We start from the raw sequence: 19263 nt of genomic DNA, 5'->3' as shown, positions 1-19263 counted from the left end.
TATAGAAATTTATAAAATCATGAGGGGTATGGACAGGGTGAAGAGCCAAAGTTTTTTTCCTCAGAGTAGGGAGTCTAATACTGGAGGGCGCAGGTTTAAGTTGAGAGAGGAAAGATTTAAAAGAGACGTAAGGGACAACTTTATACACGCAGAGGGTGGTGCATGTATGGAACGAGCTGCCAGAAGAAGTGGAGGCTGGTACAATTCTAACATTTAAAAGGCATCTGGATGGATACATGAATAGGAAGAGTTTAGAGGGATATGGGCCCAATGCTGGCAAATGAGACTAGATTAGGTTAGAATGTCTGGTTGGAATGGATGAGTTGGACTGAAGGGTCTATTTCCATGTTGTACATCTCTATGACTCTCTGACACTGTAATGTCTAACAAGATTTTGTGCTGAAGTCCTTGAGTGGGATTTGAAACTTCAGGGGATGTTCTGATTTGAACGTTGTGAAGCTTAGGGGCATGATTTTATTTACCAAGCAATCCATGCATGAAAGATCTGGATTTTAATATTTACAAGGAGGTAAGGAAGATGCAGGGACCAGGCTAGCAGTGAGGAAAATAGGAACTTTCTCTGATATTCTGCCAAATTTAAATTTTTTAAATTATTTAACCAGTTTTTCTAACCAACCTGCTCAGATGTAATTACATACCTCTGGAGCAAGTGGGAATTGAACTGGGGCTTCCTGGACCAGGGGTAGGGACACTCCTCTAGCTTCACAAGAGGCCACTCTGCAAAATTTAACAATAGTAAATATGTGAGGCTTCAATGCCGATCCATGTAGCACCTTATTAGTTTACCAACAGGAAAACAATCCATTTATTCTGTGTTCTGTTAATTAGACAATTCTAACCATGCCAATATGTTATCTTTAACACCACCAGTTCTCATCTAATGCAGTGTTGCATCTTATTGAATGCCTTTAGGAACTCTTAATACATCAGTCACCCTGCTCATTACAATCTTAAATGACTTGAATAAATTTGCCAATCTCAATTTTGATTCAAAATCATTTCAAGACAGTTCCCCACTTGCCTTCAATTCCATCTCATAGAAGCCCAGCAGAGGACAGAATAATGAAAAAAACTGAAAGAACTGTAGCTGCTGGAAATCTGAAGCAAAAACAGAAAATGCTGGAAAAGCTCAGCAGGTCTGGCAGCATCTGTGAAGAGAAATCAAAACTGAAGAACTGTTCTGAAGAAGGGTCATTGGACCTGGAACGTGAAGTCTAATTTCTCTCCACAGATGCTGCCAGGCCTGCTGAGATTTTTCAGCAGTTTCTGTTTGTGTTCGAGAACATAATGATAGTGAGATTCTGACCCAGTATCAATTTCTGGGAATGTAACTTCCCTCACATGAAAAAAATTGCAATTCCTTGGCTGTGAAGATGTCCCCCTTAAATTTCTGAAAGAATCGACAAATATCAAGGAATATAAGTTCTTTTACCTGTTATTAGTAAGACATCTCCAGGGAAGACACTAAGTGTCCAGAAAGCAGCTGCTCGCCACAGTGTAATTTTTTTGACGACTCTTGATTGGTCTGTAACCAAAATAGTTGTTATGGGGATTCCACGGCCAGCGAATGTTCCTGATTTGATCTGTATTTCCTTCAGGAGACAGCGGAACTGTACAGTGACCAAAACATTGTACTTCCTATTTCTTTCAGTGCAGTTCTTAAGCCGTTCTGTTTCAATAAAGCCAATATGAGGTGTTAGCCATTGATCTCTCCATACCTTCAGATACTGCCCAAGGTCAGATATTTTCTCAGAATCCATTGTCTTTATTTTCTTAGTTGATGGTGGATCGCTATCTAAACAAACTGGAGATCTTGATGTTTTTGTCACCTGCTTTACCTCCTCAGGCTCCTTAGCAACCTCCATTGATCTTTTTAAAGACCAGTCAGCATTATCTGAAACCTGAGTACACAGGAGACCTCCACTGTATGGTTCAATATTAATCTCAACATCATCATTTGACCATTTAGTGGAGGGAATGAAAGACTGTACTGAGCCTTTTAATGTCCTTCTATTTACAGACTCATTGGTGGACAGTTGCTGGTCACTAAATAAGTTGAAAAGTTCTGGGGTATTTTCAGAACTGTTAACTTGCTTATACATTGTCTCACTGGCACTTTGTCCAAATTGTCTAATAAAATTATGAGTAGATGTAAGTGACTGACAGGACAGCTCATTGACATTTGTTTTTGTTTTCAGTTTACCTTTTACATTTTTATACAAATCTTGTGTGTTAAACTGACTCTCTGAAAACGCCTGTGAAAGAATAGCAGTTTGACTGGCAGTTAACACACTGAGGAACTCGGCATCAGTTGATAAATTTTCTTTTACAGATATGCATCTGAAACAAGAATCCTGCCCTTCAGCTGGAAAAGTATTCTGACGATATTCCATCAAAGAGTCACAGAGAAACTTTGGACAATCTTCTTCCAAAGATGCATTCTGCTCTGTTATTCTACCAGGCGGGTCCTGACTGTCAGCCCCATTTTTCTCACTCTGTCTGCTCCTATTGTCAGGTTTCAAAGATGTCTTGACATTTTCGCCTGAGCAGTCAGGACTGACGAAACCACAATCACATTCTTCAGTTATTTTCAGACCCTCTTCTGAATTCAACAATTTACTATTGCTCAATTCTTTCCTGTGCTGTTTTGATATTTTTCTGGCATTGAAGTCTTTATAACATGGAACATCATATTTGCTGGTTCTCTGTTCTAACAAGGAAGCATCAAGATTCTTAAAAGTGCATTCTTGACTGAAAATTATAATTCCTTCTTCACTTTTTGAAGTAGAAGTCTGTCCAGATTGATTTTCCAGCTGCAATGTTGCTTTCTGGCAATCGAAGTGTTTCTGCGACTCCTTGCTGCTGCACTTCCTAGGAATAGCTTTGAGGGATCCGTTATCATACAAGAACTGGCACTGAAGCCACTTCGTGGAGCTGCCATCAGCTACTGCTTCTTTTGCTGATGTTCTCTGCTGAGTCAAATTGGCTGGTGCTCCAAGGAAAATGTGAACTTTCTTTTCACTGTTCATGTTAGAATGATAGGTGGTGTCCTCGCCTGCGGAATCTCATTGCTTTCACTGGTTTAACCTGGCACAGAAACAACAAGTCATTGAGAAAGCAGTCACACAGCCAAAAACTACATAAGTTTAAGCATCCTAGCATGATGCTTCCAATTGGGTCCAGAAGGAAGTTGTTTCAGTTTGGCTACTTAGACATCCTTAGTGACACAGTGTTTAGCCTGAGACTATATTACCTATCTCACAGGGAGATGAGGAGGAGTTAATATTATTGTTCCTATGCATATAGATGAGCAAAGAAACTGGCAACTCGCAGCTTTCCTTGAATATCACATATATCATACAGATCAAAATCTTTGAACAGGAGTCCAAAGTTCACAACTGAATTTTTTCCTGGCTGAAATAATGTATTTTATTATGCACTGGAAATTGAAGCTGCTTTATGAAACTGAGCATCAGAATAAATGCAGAATGACACTAAAACTTCAGGCAAGCACATTGTAGACATGCAAATGCAGGTTATCAGCCCAGCAAACACAACACAATTACATTCAGATTTAATAGGTTATGGAACAGCAAGGGGAATAGAATGAAATAGATGACTTCTTCAGGGAACTCGTGTGCATTGAGTGCAATATGTTGGAAAATTATAGAATGGGAACTGTGCAGGAGACCATTCAGTCCATCACGATGGCACTGGCTCTCTGAATGAACAGTTTACTGAGCACCAGCCTCCCACCTTCTCTTCAATGCCCTGTACATTTTTCCGTTTCACAAGGCAATAAATGCTTTGATTGAACTCGCCTCTTCCTTACTCCCAGTCAGTGCATACCTAACCCCAAACAATTAGTCTGCAAGCTTCTTTTGTTTTGCTTCTCTTACCGGTGGCCCCTCATTCGCAATGTTCTCAGGAGTGGGGATATTTTCTCCCTGTCCACTTCATCCAGAAACCTTACAATTCCAAAGACCTTCATCAAGTTTCATCACAACTTTCTTTCCTACAAGATTACAAGTCCTAAGCCCCTAATCATCTCTGTACCCTCCTCAATGCTCCCAGGTTCCTCCCATCCCATTGTGAAACATTTTAGGATGGAATATTGAATCAATATCAACAGACTGCTATCCCACCAGAGGGCATCAAGTTCCTATGCAGCATAGAGAAAAACAATTGACAAGAAACTTTCCATAAGCTTGTGATAACCCTGTTTACATTAGTATACAGAGAACCTCCTGTATCGTTTACTTTGTAATTCCCAAGATAAGACTCCAGGTTTACCTACATGCCATAGAATAACCTTGTTTAGAAACTGTGGAGATAACATTGATTGTGCTTTTATACTTGAGGTTTTCTGATGAAAGGCATCAAAATGATATGCCTTTAAATGACCATGTTGGTCTATCCTCCTGTACGCCCACTGCAAGTCTTTTATTCAAGAAAACCAAGAATAAGCTTGAGACTGTATTTCTTCCAATCAGCCTTCCCCAAGATGCCTACATCAACTCAAGAATAATCAATAATTTCATTCTTTTTCATTAATATAAATTAGAGGTTTTTCATGGAACAGGTTGGTGTATTGTGCTTATGGGGGTAATGGACATAGCATTGCCCATGTTATTGGCTTTCGTGTGATGCAACAATTATAGCAACATATTGTAGAAAAACAGTACCGAGAAGGAATTGAATTTGGACTTCCCCACGAAAAAAATGAACCTGCTCTGAATCTATCGCAGAATTCATGTATAAGGTTTTGTTTAAATAGATATCCATCATCAGCTTCTCACGGATAAAGTAAGGCTATCTAATAAGTAGTTCAGTTATGTCCAAGATCTGCAGAAATATTTGTGTTTGTGGACATGATGTGAGAATAGTAATACCGACAGTGGATAGATGAGTAGGAAGACCGACAAGTTAGGGAGGCGAGGAGGAGGGATAGGAATAGATATGGGATAAGACTCGGGGAGGAGGGACTCCTTCCTCTTCCAGCTTCACATCAATCAACTCTTACTTCCAGCATCTGCAGTCCTTACTGTCTCCTAGTACTTTTAGTCATAGGCTGGCTTTAAAATTACTTATCAATTTATCTTCTCAGAATAATCCTTAAAACAATGTAATTATTTTCCTGATTGCCACCTATGAATTCCAAGTGAGAAGACGATGTCTTTAGCTCAGGATGGGAAGAAGAAAAATTTGGTAAGGGAAAGTGATAAGTAATTTCAAAACATGACAATTATTAAAAATATACAGTATCAAAAGTATATTCAATGTGAAATAAAACAAGCTCTAGACTATAACTGGTTCTATGATCTAGAGAACAAGAACAAACCTTAATCATAAGTGTATTGGTCATGTGTTGGGAGCTCCTTACTTGTCGATTGTACTGATTCAATGCAGCCTGGCTATCCCTGGAGACAGCTTGATTTTCCTCACCTTACTTTAATGTTTCTTTCTGCTGATTCATGCCTCTTAAAAATCTGCAGAGTAGAATTAATGGTTCATGTCTAATGTTTGTGTGTGAATGCAATTACTACCACCTAAAGGAATGGATTTGCTTTTATTAGTTGACAAAATAGACATAAAGTAAGGAATAAAACGTTCAATTTCAGGTGGCTTTTCTGATGAGATGTTTGCAGGAGCACAGATACCAAAAGTTTTCAAACGAGGAACAGGAGGAAATCATACGGTTCTTCCAGCTTGTTCTGCCATTCTATTCAATGTGTTCAGCTCTATTTACCTGCTTTTCCTCCATTTTTCTTGATAGCACTCATAGTGTAAGAAAATTTGTCAATGTTATTCTTAAAAATTCTAACAGTCCCAGAATCCCAGTCTTTTTTTAAAGTTAGTTCCATCCCACTATCCTTTCCTTGAACAAATGATTTCTGACTTCACTCCTGAACAACCTGTAATAATCTGTTTAATTGAAATGCAATCACATGCAAGCTTCTGTTCAAGTTAAGGAAGAAATATTCGAAAAAATTAACATAGAGGGAGAAGGTGCTAGCGGGTTTAGTAGTCTTCAAAGTAGAGAAATTCACAAGCTCAGATGAGATGTATCTCAAGCTGTTAAGGGAGGCAAGTATCTCCTGTTACTGGAGGAGACATCAAGTTCCTGGCAGTAATTTTCAAATCCTCTCTTGCCACAGGTGACATTCCAGAGGATTGCTAATGTTGTCCCATTTTTTTAAAAAAGGGAGGAAGGAATAGACCAAGAAATGTAAGGCTAGTCAGTTTAACTCTAGCAGTGGCTAGCAAGAACCTTAGGGACAGAATATATCTGCACTTGGAGAAGATTACAGAATTATACAACATGGAAACAGACCTTTCAGTCCAACTCATCTGAGACATGGATTAATCAGGAAAGTCAACATGTATTTGATGACAAAAGGTCATATTTAACAAATTTGATTTTTATTTGAGGAGGTAACCAGGAATTTTGATAGGGGTACCTACGAGCAGTTAGGAAAGGTATAATATATCCATACTGCAATCATGTAAATGTATCTGCAGCTAAACATTGGAGCCTGGCCATGACTGTGAAGGTGACAACATCTTTCACTGTACCTCTAGATCATTTCAAGGTGACCTTACTCACATCAGTCCTTCTGGTATGCATAGATGTATAAAGCAAGTGATTCATGAACTATTTCCTTGGAAAATCTCTTCCCCATGGACCACTGGCAGCATCATGAGAAGGATGTTGTCAATTCATGAATTAATAATTACCTGAATGTCTAGGCAATTACATCTCACACCCTTCAGCTTTTTACTGTCCATTGCATAATAGATGACTTAATCAGGCTGAAAAGGATTCAATTTTCTGAACATTCAGTGTATTAGCAACATTGAACCTAAATCGTACAAGTTACTGATCCGTTCCCAGATGTGGATATTTAATCTGTGTGATTACATAATTGATTTCCATCTCTTCTCTGCCTTGTGGCTGTTTGAAGGACATGGAGTGGGTTGAAGAGGGTAATCTTGGTCTCCTAGAAACAATCATTGCTTTGTCCTTCTTCAAACAATCTTATATTAAAGTGAACACACGATGATCACTGCTGATGAATTTGGCATTCAACAACAATTTATACAGTGTACTTAATGCAGTAAGATGTCCTAAGTACTTTACAGGAGTATTATCAAACAAAATTTGACACTAAGCCAAATAGAAGATATTTGGAAAGGGATCAAAATCTTGGTCAAAAATATTGGTTTTAAGTAGCATCTTAAGTAGGCACAGAAAGTCAGACAGGCTTGATCTTGTTTTAATGGAATGTAATTTCTTAGTATTTATAAAGATGGTTGGACATTTGCGATATATTAGCCATTAAATGTCGGAGCAGAAGTAGGGTATTCAGCCCATCGATGAGATCATGGCTGAACTAACAATCCTCAACTCTACTTCCTTTTTTATATAATCTTTGATTCCTTTGGATGATTAAAAATATATCGACCTCAGACTTACCATATTCTTAACGATTCAGTCTTAACAGTTACTTGCGGTAAAAAATTCACTATCCTTTGAGAGAAGAAATTTCTTCTCATCTGTCTTAGATAGGCAATTCCTTATTCTAGGATTATGACCTCTAGTCTTAGCCTCTCCCACAAGGCAAATCAACCTCTCTGCACTTACCAAAATTGAGCCCCTAAGAATCTTATATGTTTTGCTTTCATTTTTATAAACTCTAATGAATATAGAGCCAACCACTCAAAACCTCCTTGTAAGAAAATCCCTTCATATCGATGATCAACATAGTGAACCTTCTCTGGACTGCCTCCAACACCAGTAAGTATGGTTTGACTAATGCCTCGTTTAGTTTTAGCAAAACTTGCTTCTTTTTATACTGTATTCCCTTTGAAATAAAAGGTAAATATTTCATTTGCCTTCCCTATTGTCAAGATAGCTTGGATGCTAGCTTTATGTGATTCATGCATAACTGTTCTATGTTGCAGCTTTTGCAGCCTTTCTTCGTTTAAATAATATTCAGCTCCTCTTCGTGCCAAAGTGTATTGTCTTATAATTTCTCTCATTCCATTTCACGTGCCAAGTTTTTGTCCACTCACTGAACTTTTCTCTCCCCCTTGAAATACTGTTTGGGTTATTCTTACCATATACCTTCCCGCCTATTTTTATGTCGTTCACAAACTTGATGACAGTACAATCACTTTCCTCATCCAAGTCATGAATATATGTTGCATATAATTGTGACCCCAACACCAATCCCTATGGCACTATTCCACTAGGTACAGGTTCCTTTCCCCTTTATCCTAATCTCCTATCTTTTAATAAGTTAGCCAGTCCTCTATCCATGCTAATATAAAGAATCATAGAGTAATGCATCATGGAAAAAGGCCCTTCGGCCCAAAATGGCCCATGCTGCCATGGTGCCCACTCAGCTAGTTCCAATTGCCTGCATTTGGTCCATATCCCTCTCAACTCTTCCCATCCAAATGCTTTTAAAATGTTGCTATTGTATGTGCAGTAGTCGGTTAACTTGCTGAGCTGCTGTGTTATCGTGCAGACGTTTCGTTACCATGCTGGGTAACATTATCAGTGCGACTTCTGTGAAGCGCTGTTGTTCTGTCCTGCTTTGTTTTTATGTGGTCCAGTCTGTTGGGGTGAGTGTCACTTCCGGGTCTTCTCTGCAGTGGTATGTACATGGGGTCTACGTGTTCGCTGATGGCCTTTTTGGTAGAAAACCAGGATTCCAAGAACTCTCTTGTGTATATCTGGTTGGCGTGTCCTAGAATGGTTACTTTGTCATAGTCAAATTGATGGTCACCTTGGTCTGTATGTATAGAGATAAGGAAGAGTGGATCATGTTGTTTAATTGCCAAGCGGTGTTCTCGAAGTCGGATGGTTAGTTTTCTTCCTGTTTGTCCGACCAAGTGCTTGTGGTTGTTGCAAAAGATTTTGTATACCATGTTGGTCCTACATGTTATGGGTATGGGGTCCATTGTCCAGGTAAGTAGTTGACGTAGTGTGGCTGTTGGTTGGCGTGCTACCATAGTACCCAGTGGTCCTAACAACCTGGTACTTAATTCTGATATGCTCTTCACACATGGTAAGATAGCCAAGTGTGTTGGTAGATAACGTGCCTTCTTGGCATTGTCTGTTGGACAGGCATTATCAGACAAAGCTGGTGGGGTATTTATTGTTAGCAAAGACTTTGTATAAGTGTTCTTCCGCATCCTTACACAGTTCTGGTGTGTTGCAGTGTGTCACTGCTCTTTTGAATAGTGTCCTGACACTGCTCTGTTTGTGGATGTTGAGAAATGTACCTGCCTCAACCAATTTCTCTGGCAACCCATTCCATATATGCACCACTGTCTGTGTGAAGAAAATGCCCTTAACATCCTTCTGAAATCTTTCCCCTCTCACGTTAAACCTATACTCTCTAGTTTTCAATTTCTCATCTCTGGGAAAAAGGCTATATGCTTTCATCCTATCTATGCCCCTCATGACATTATATGCCTCAATAACGTCACCCCTCATTCTCCTAAGTTCCAAGGAATAAACTCCTATCCTGGCCAACCTCTCCTTATAACTCAGGCCTACGCATCCTGGCAACATCCTCATAAATCTTCTCTGCACTCTCTCCAGTTCAATTATGTCCTTCCTCGAACAAAGTGACCAAACTGTACACAATACTCCAAATGTGACCTCACCGACAACTTATACAACCATAACATAATGTCCCGACTCCTAAACTCAATGCCTCGACTGATGCAAAGGCCAGTATGCTAAATGCCTTCTTCACCACCCTATCTATCGGTGACGTCACTTTCAAAGAACTATGTACTTGTAGTCCTAGGTCCCCCAGTTCCACAACACTCCTCAGGATCTTACCATTTACTGTATAAATCTTACCGTGGTTTGACTTTCCAAAATGCAACACCTCACACTTATCTGTATTGAACTGTATTTGCCAATCCTCAGCCCACTTCCCCATCTGATCAAGATCCATCTGTAATTTTTGATAACCTTCCTCACTATCAACAATACCTCCTGATTTTGTATCATCTGTAAACTTCCTAACTATGCCTTGTATATTCACATCTAGATCATTTATATAAGAAACAAATTTTAAAAAAGTCCCAGCATCAATCCAATGCCACACCACTCATCACCTGCCTGCAGTCCGAGAATCAACCTTTAACTATGACCCTCTGGTGCCTATTGAGTCAATTTTGAATCCAATTAGCTAGCTGTCCCTGTGAGAATGTGCACAGGGTATAAGCAGGTAGGGAAAGAGTTAAGTTCTGAGTTTTGTGAAACAAGAGGTTTGGCTGAGCATGACTCAGATCAGATAAGAACTTGCAGTTAATAACTTGCTGGGGCACGAGTAATGGGTTAACAAGCTGGTGTACTGTTGATGCTTGCTGATTGTAACAGTCACGCAATTAATATGTATGCTGTCTTACCTAGATACTCCTCCCTGTAAAATGACTATATAATTCATCAAGAAACTGCTACTCCAGAGAAGACTGAGAACTCATGTCTCTGTGCACATGGGCAATTGTTCTCTCTCCCTCCAGGGCCCGGAATAAAGATGGAGGAGGTAAAACTATACTGTGTCTCTGAGTGTTTTGCTTCAACTGGGAGGGGGGGACACAGGATAAGAATATTGGCGGTCTGCAGGATCCAAGCAAATAGTTATGATGGGACAGTGTCAGCAGTCGCCCGGAACATTGGCATCTCGAGACAGAGGGGCCCATAAAGTATGATCTTAAACTCTGGTCCCTCTCAATATTCCTGTGTGCTGGGACGGTCCCCTCGCTCAATCACTTTCTATTCTATGGATTCCACAAACAGTAATTACATCAGTCGAGCGGCGCATTTTCGCAAGTGTGCTGACAAACAGAGATTCCAGTCCTCTGCGTGGTACTGGAGTTAGTGTCCCCGGGCGTGTAATTGAGGTTTGAGTCCTCTGCATGGTACTAGGGTTTGGGTCCCCTGGGTGTGTAATTGAGGTTTGTGTCCTCTGCGTGGTACTGGGGTTCGAGTCCCTTGAGGGGAAAATTGAGGTTTGACTCCTCCGTGCTGTGCTGAGGTTCGAGCTCTCTGTGTTTAAGTGAGGTTTGAGCTCTCTGTACTTGAGCAAGGTTCAAGATTTTTCTGTGCTTAATTGGGGTTTGGGTTTTCTGTGCTTAATTAGGGTTTGGGTTTTCTGTGTTTATGTGGGATTCAAGTTTTCTGTGTTTGGGGTTCGAGCCCTCATGAGGAGTAAAGTGAGAAAGGGGTTAAAATCCCCAAATGGCAAAATTTGAGGCTCTGCGAGTCTTTGTTCTGGGGGAAGAGAGTGGCTTGAACTGTGGCGCCATGTGGTCCGCTGAGAGGGCTTTCTCTTTTAATAAATATAATTTCAGTGAGAGGATGCAAAAACAAAATGAGAAACGCTGAAATTAAGGTTGTACTAATACTTGGGTTAATAAAGGAAATTTAAAAATGTAAATTGTGTCATGGTTGGAATGTTTGATGTTTAAAAATTTTGGTTTGTTAAAATAATATGTTGTGGGCTATGCAATGGGCCAGATTTTGTTTTTACATTGAAATTGTGCAACATTATGTCCTTTTTAAAAGCATCAAACTTGTAATGTTAAAACAAACTTGAGCCCCTGCTTTGTTTCAAATTCTACAGTGCCTGTTTTTTTTAAAAAAAGCAGTTGGGTCAGTGGTCATGCTTTAGCCAGATGAGAGTATTGTATTAAAATATCTTTGCTGCTGCATTTTTAATGCAGAGTGTTCACAAAAAGAAGAGTGCATTTTTAGGTTGATGTTTTGTTAAGATTTTCTTGAGAATATCAGAACTTGAAGGTGAGCTGTTTAAATTCTGTTAATTACTGTTAAGACTTCATTGGCCCCCTTCATATTGCAAATTCAAAGAATGTTGATCGCTACCAAAGTTGCCGCTGTAATTCCGACTGTTTTATTTGGGAAGTTTCATTTGGAGGACATATTTTAAAATATTCAGCATTTGTTTCCCACGAATATTTGAGATTTAAATCTGAACTGAAACTGCCTCTTCAAGTGCTAAAGCACAGGAAACATTTTATTGTTTTCTTGCTGTTCCAGACGTTTGAAATACTTTTCCTGCCAGCTTTCACATTAGCCAATTTGTTAAAGGAAATTAATTTTTGAATAACCTGAACAGGGTCCCCTGAGAGTTTGATTTTAGGACCACTGACTGTTGTTTATAATTGACTGAATTGTTTAGGCAGTACAATTTAGAAGTTTATGGATTGTACAAAACTTGATAGTGAACAGAGTAACAGACTTCAAGAATTCAAAGAATGTTGAAATAGACTGACACAATTTAGTGCAGTTAAATATGTGACTGTCTTCATACTGATAACCACCTTAGCAAGGAAGGAATGAGAGAGGAAATGCAAAGATATCTTCAGCAGCTAACATCTTCTCTAGAGTTTCTCCATTCACAGGTAAAGCATGTCTTCGGACCACTGCCTGCCCTCCACAACCTGATCCAATGGATTCAATCAGCTCCCCAGTCATGAGCAGGAAAAATGAAAAAACTAACAACAGTGAAGAGGAGGTTGGTATGCTTTTTGTCGGAGGCCTTCCTATGGACAAAAAAAACCACGTGAGTTTTACCTTGTCTTTCGATCATTTAAGGGATATGAAGGCTCACTGATCAAATTAACATCACAACAGCCAGTCAGCTTTGTTATACTTAACAGCAGAGCAGGAGCAGATGCAGCAAAGAATACTGCATTCACCTAGCCTGCTACTGCAGCTGCTGCACTGCACACTCAAATGTGCTGGTATCCTCCATCTGAAACATCTCTGCAAGGATGGAAATATCATCAGCTTTGTTAATTATTTAACTGCCCTTACCCAAAAATCTCAGATTTCTCCATGCAGTGATGCAGAAGGACAGACTGGATTTTGCTTTCAGGTTGGATTTTATTAAAGGAGACTGGAGAACTCGACTCATTTCCACTCAACTTAGAGGGGATGGAGTGGTCACTAAGTACTGTGGATTTAAGAACGTTACTGGTAATTTTTTTTTCCCACATGGAAGGATTCTTTGATTTCTATTTACTGTAATGAACTAGTAATTTTTGTTGTTATAATCATTGTATGCTGTTTGTCAATAACTTGCTTAAATACTGGCTGTCAGAGTCTTAAGAAAGCTGGTAGTGCCTTCTCAGTGGTTATCTTGAAATGATTAAAGGAGGAAATGAGAATGTGTATAGGGTATAAGCAGTAGGGAAAGAGTTAAGTTCTGAGTTTTGTAAAAAAAAGAAAGAGGTTCAGCTGAGCATGACTCAGATCAGATAAGAACTTGCAGTTAACAATGGTGAGCTGGAGGCAAGGGTAATTGGTTAACAAGGTGAAAAAGCATTCATTATGTAAAGCCATTTAACAATATTGGAAGCATTCTGTATGTAAGGTCAGTTTAACAAAGTGAAAAGTATTCATTATGTGAAGCCAGTTAAGGTTAAAAACTTTCATTGTGTAACAGCAGATAGCTTAATCTTTATTATTGACACTCGCTGATGGTAACGGTCACCCAATCAATATTTGGATGTTCCTCCCTGTAAAATAACGATATAATTTATTGAGAAACTGCTATTCCAGAGAAGCCTGAGAATTCATGTCTCTGTGCACATCATTCTCTCTCCCTCCAGGGCTCAGAATAAAGCTGAAGGAGGTAAAACTACACTGTGTTTCTGGGTGTTTTGCTTTGACTGAGGGGGGAAATGGGATGACACCTGGATCCCATATGACCCAATCTTCATAATAACCTTTCATGCGGGACCTTGCCAAAGGCCTTACTAAAGTCCACACAGACAACATCCATTGCTCTAACCTCATGCATCCTCTTGGTTACCTCTTCGAAAATCTCTAAAAGATTTGTTAGACATGACTTCCCACGCACAAGTCCATGGTGATTATCCCTAATCAGACCTTGACTATCCAAATGTTGGTTGATCCTGTCCCTTGGTATCCTCTCCAAAACTTGCCTACCACTGATGTCAAGCTCACTGGCCTGTAATTCCCTGGCTTGTCTTTGCTACCTGTCTTAAACAATGGAATAACATTGCCCACCCTGCTGTCTTACAGAACTTCATGAGTGGCTAAAGATAAAGCAAAGATCTCTGCAAGGGCCTCTGCAATTTCTTCCCTTGCCTCCCCCAATATCCGAAGATGGACCTAATCAGGTCCATGGGATTTATCCACCTTAGTGTGCTTTAACGCTGCAAACACCTCCTCTCCGGTAATATGTATGCGGTCCAAAACATCCCCACTTGTTTCCCTTATTTCCTGAGCATCCATGGTTCTCTCCTCAAAATCTCCTCCATCTCCTGCAGCTCCACACATAGACTATGCTGATCTTTAAAGGGAACTATTCTCTCCTTAGCCACCCTTTTACTCTTAATATAGCTGGAGAACCTCTTTAACCTTATCTGCTAGATCCATCTCATTCCCTCTTCTTGCTCTTCTGATTTCCCTCTTAAGTGTGCTCCTACACATTTTATAGTCATCAAGGGATTCACTTGGGCCCAAAAGCTTAAACCCAATGTATGCTTTCTTTTCTTTCCTGACCAAAGCCTCAATATCCCTGGTCAGCCAGGGATCCTGAAACCTGCCAGCTTTTCCCTCCACCATCTGTGGGCTCATCCATCTGTGGGCTCATCGTTGAAGCAATAATGCAAAGACTAGAAAGCACAGCCTCCCCCAGATCCAGCCCAAACTATGGATCAGATACGTGGACAACACTTTTGTTATCAAGCCGGAAAGTACACATCACCTCATCAATAGGATATTCACCAGAGAAGACGAGAACAAGCACCAACTCCTATTCTTAGATGTACTGGTTGAACGAACAAACAATGGTGAATTCCTTATCAGAATGCACAGGAAGGCTACACATATAGACCAGATCCTGTTACAATAGTAACTACCCCAGAGTTCACAAACAGAGCTGTGCCAAGAGCCTGTTTAAAAGAACCATAACACACTGCAACACCCCAGAACTCCGCAAAAAGAGGTACACCTATACAAAACCTTGCCAATAATGGATATCGTATCAGCTTCATCTGCTGATGCCTGGCATGCAAACAACACCAAGAAGACACTGTGCCCACCCTACCCCCGCAACCACTGACTACCCTACCCTACATTAGAAAAGTCTCAGAACAAACAACGAAATTCTTACATCCCCTGAGAATAGTGACAGCACACAAACCCATAGCCACACTTCACCAAGGACAAAATATCCCATACCCACAAAAGGCGGGATGAATGTGATACATAAAACATCATACAGTAATTGCAAGAAATATTACATCAGACAAATGGGCAGGAAACTTGCTATCAGAATACACAAACATCAGCTTGCAACAAAACGGCAAGACCAGTCTTCCCCCATATCAATACACACTGACAATGAAAATACCATTTCAACTGGGACAACGTTCCAATACTGGGACAGACTAAACAAAGTTAAAAACAATGACTGCAGATGCTGGAAACCAGGGTCTACATTAGAATGGTGCTGGAAAAGCACAGCAGTTCAGGCAGCATCCGAGGAGCAGTAAAATCGACGTTTCAGGCAAAAGCCCTTCATCAGGAATACAGGCAGAAAGCCTGAAGGGTGGAGAGACTAAACAAAGGCAAGCTTGGGAATTTCTGGAGGCCTGGTATTCAATCACTTTTTCCCTAACCAAACATGTTGAAATAGACTCCATCTTCAGACCACTACAGTACAAAACCCAAAGTACAACCAACCCCCACAATAGCACTTCATCCTCAGGCTACACAGCACTGAAGGTGTCACTCAGAAGGGAGATGAAACATTTGCAAGAAAATCAACTTTCCAACAACTTTCCATTCACCCAACAGGGATATACTGGCCTCTTGATATCATACTTTTAAAAACCTCCCATTTGCCAGTCATTCCTTTTCCTTCAAACAGATGCACTCAATCGATCTCTGCTAGATCCTGTCTAATGACTCCAAAATTGGTCCTGCTCCAGTTTAGCACCTTAACCTGTGGATCTGTCCTATCTTTATTCATAACAATGTTAAAACTATGTTGGTTAGTAGACTCAAAGTCCTATCTGACACTTCAGTCACTTGTCCTACCTTGTTTCCTAAGAGGGGGTCCAGTGTTGCACCCTCCTGAGTAGGACACTCTACATATTAATTAAGGAAATTTTCTTGGATGCATTTGACAAATTCCACCCCATCCAGGGCTTTTACACTCTGGGTGGCCCAGTCAACAGAGGGGAAGTTAAAATCTCCAACCAATACTACTCTATTATTTCAACAGGTATCTTCAATCTCTCCACACATCTTCTCCTGTAGTATTTGCTAGTTATTTGGGAGTCTATAATACCATCTAACCATATGGCCTCATTTGATGACCCCTTAAGAATATCCTCTCTCAGCACTGTTATGTCTTCCCTTATTAAAAGAGCAACTCCCCCTCCACACTTATTTATGATCCTCAAGGTCTTTTATCTACTTAAGTATCCTTACATATGGTACCTTTTCAAACACCTTTTGAAAATCCAAATATATCACATCTACTCATCCTCCTTTATCTACTCTGCTTGTTATCTCCTTAAAGAATTCTAATAAATTTGTCAGGTGTGATTTCCCCTTCATGAAACCATACTGATTGCTAGTTAGTGCTGGTGGGGGAAGGAGTATATGTGGTACCAATCAAGCATGCTGCTTTATCCTGGATGATGCCAAGCTTCTTGACTGTTGTCGGAGCTGCACTCATCCAGGCAAGTGAAAAGTATTCCATGACTTCCTGACTTGTGCCTTTTGGATGACGGACAGGCTTGGGAGGTGAGTTACTCACTGTAAGATTCCTAGTCTGATTTGCTTTTGATAGCCACTGTATTTATATGGCTAATCCAGTTCAGTTTCTGCTCAATGGTAACCCCGAGAATTCTTTGATAGTAGGGATGTTTCAGTGATGATGACACCATTGAATGATAGCTAGATTTTCTCTTGTTGGAGGTGGTCACTGCCCAGACTTTCTGTGGGGTGAATGTTACTTGTCACTTTTCAACCCTTATCTGAATATTGTTCAAATTTTGCTGCATTTGGACACAAACAGCTTCAGTACCTGAGGAGTTGTGATTAGTGCTGAATATTTTGCAATCATCAGCGAATGTCTTCACTTCCGATCTTATGAGGGAGGAAAGATCATTGATGGAGCAGCTGAAGATAGTTGGGCATAGGACACCATGCTGAGGAACACCTGCAGAGACGTTCTGGGTCTGATATGACTGACCTCTAACAATCTGCCCTCTATTCCTGATGAAGGGCTTTTGCCCGAAACGTCGATTTTCCTGCTCCTCGGATGCTGCCTGACCTGCTGTGCTTTTCCAGCACCACTCTAATCTAGACTCTGGTTTCCAGCATCTGCAGTTCTTATTTTTACCCTGACCTCTAACAACTACAACCATCTTCTTTTGTGCCAGATACGACTTTAAACACTAGACAGCTCATCCCAGATTCACAGTGAGTCCAGTTTTGGTGGGGCTCATCAAGGCTACACTTGGTCAAATGAAGCCTCAATGTCAAGGGCAGTCACTATCCTCTTATCTGGATTATATAGTTTGGATATTAACCAGTTTTTTTGCCACTTGTTTTAAGAATAAGCTTTATTATAATAAATAGGTTATTCTGAGTTTATTCAAGAAGCCTGAGTAAAAGTCTGTTTATTCTTGACAACAGTACCAAAGAGAAACAACTGACCATCTTGATGATTGAATTTAAACATTCATACCAGTGTAAGGACTTGTAGAGTAGTAGGGCTTTATTATCAGCACATTCCTCCTAGCAAGGTCTAAATACTTGTCTAATGTGGAACTGAGCCACACTAAGAACAAGGTTGGTATTTTATTTAACCACAGAGGAGAGAAGAGATGCGTCACTGCTGAGCCCTATTTCATCCTTACTCGACAACCAGAAATGCACATTTTCAGTTGGAAAAAAATTATAGGGCATGATCAAGGAACAGAAATCTCATCCATCTGTTTTCTCTCTCAGGCACTATATCAATTAGTGGGCTAATTTCTATCCAAGCTGGAAGCAATCAACTCATGACATACCAGATATTCAAAAAAAGATCCCCTTCTCCAAATGAAGTAATTGTATCATTAGCACTAGATAAGTTGCCAAATCATTCAAGATAAGGTTAGCTTTGTGATCAGACCTCACTGGTTATTACTTTATTAATTGATTTGGAGATAAATAAGAGTATATTGACTAGATTAGATGACTTAGAGTGTAGAAACAGACTCTTCCGCCCAACAAGTCCACACCGACCTTCCGAAGAGCAACCCACCCAGACCCATTCCCCTACATTTATCCCTTCACCTAACACTACGGGCAATTTAGCATGGCCAATTCACCTAACCTGCACATTTTTGGTCTGTGGGAGGAAACCGGAGCACCCGGAGGAAACCTATGCAGACACGGGGAGAATGTGCAAACTCCACACAGACACTTGCCTGAGGCGGGAATTGAACCCGGGTCTCTGGCGGTGTGAGGCAGCAGTGCTAACCACTGTGCCACCATGCCGCTCATATTGGTGTGATTACTGTGCAGGTCTGTGACTGTAAATCCATAAGCAACATTATGCTGTCTGCTGTTATTCAGGGAATAGCTTTGTCTGTGAGACTTGTGTCTCAATGACTCCACCACAAATACCAGACCTACATGTGGAAAAAATCAACTTTTGTACATTGTCATGACTCCGTATTTGTCATAACTAACGGATGTTTTAGTTCAAGTTATCTTCAAAGCTTCTGAAGACAATTTGTGAGACATATGGCTCCACAACCATCGGAAAGCTTCTGATAGGCCATCCAAGTTGAGAAATATCATGCAAAAGTCAGGACAAGAGTGTGTTTACAAGCTATTTTGTCATGAAAAGGCATCACCACCTATCCTTGCCTGACATCCATGCATGCACCTTTCCTTCACAATTTCACTACATCCCAAGGAGCAAGGCCAGCTGATTATTCTGCTTTCTCTTGGAGACACTGACGCCAACTGCTCCTTATGTAGTCTGGACTGACATCTGTTAACTCATACTGAAAGGAATGTCTGCTCTAGATGAGTCAATACCATGTTAACTTTTACCTCTAAGCCTCAAAGACTTTCGAAGTCAATCCCTCTGTTAAATGAAGTTTCCTTCTGAAAGCACTGTACAGATCACTTCTATTTAAATCCTC

At 40.3% G+C, this 19263-nt stretch overlaps 1 protein-coding gene across 2 annotated transcripts in view; it reads right to left on the bottom strand.

The window, feature by feature from the left end:
• shld2 (shieldin complex subunit 2) overlaps positions 1 to 19263 on the bottom strand; it is a 102418-nt gene that overhangs the window by 38056 nt on the left and 45099 nt on the right. For both annotated transcript variants that reach the window (XM_043678720.1, XM_043678721.1), the window contains exon 2: positions 1454 to 3108. In XM_043678720.1, the coding sequence (XP_043534655.1) occupies positions 1454 to 3050 (1597 nt within the window). In that variant the 5' untranslated portion in view covers positions 3051 to 3108. The remainder of the gene's footprint in view (positions 1 to 1453; positions 3109 to 19263) is intronic.

The sequence above is a fragment of the Chiloscyllium plagiosum genome, chromosome 38 (genome assembly GCF_004010195.1).
Source record: "Chiloscyllium plagiosum isolate BGI_BamShark_2017 chromosome 38, ASM401019v2, whole genome shotgun sequence".
Taxonomy (NCBI): Eukaryota; Metazoa; Chordata; class Chondrichthyes; order Orectolobiformes; family Hemiscylliidae; genus Chiloscyllium; species Chiloscyllium plagiosum.
Note: the sequence above shows the minus strand (reverse complement) of the source record. Positions and strands in the feature narration are given on the sequence as shown.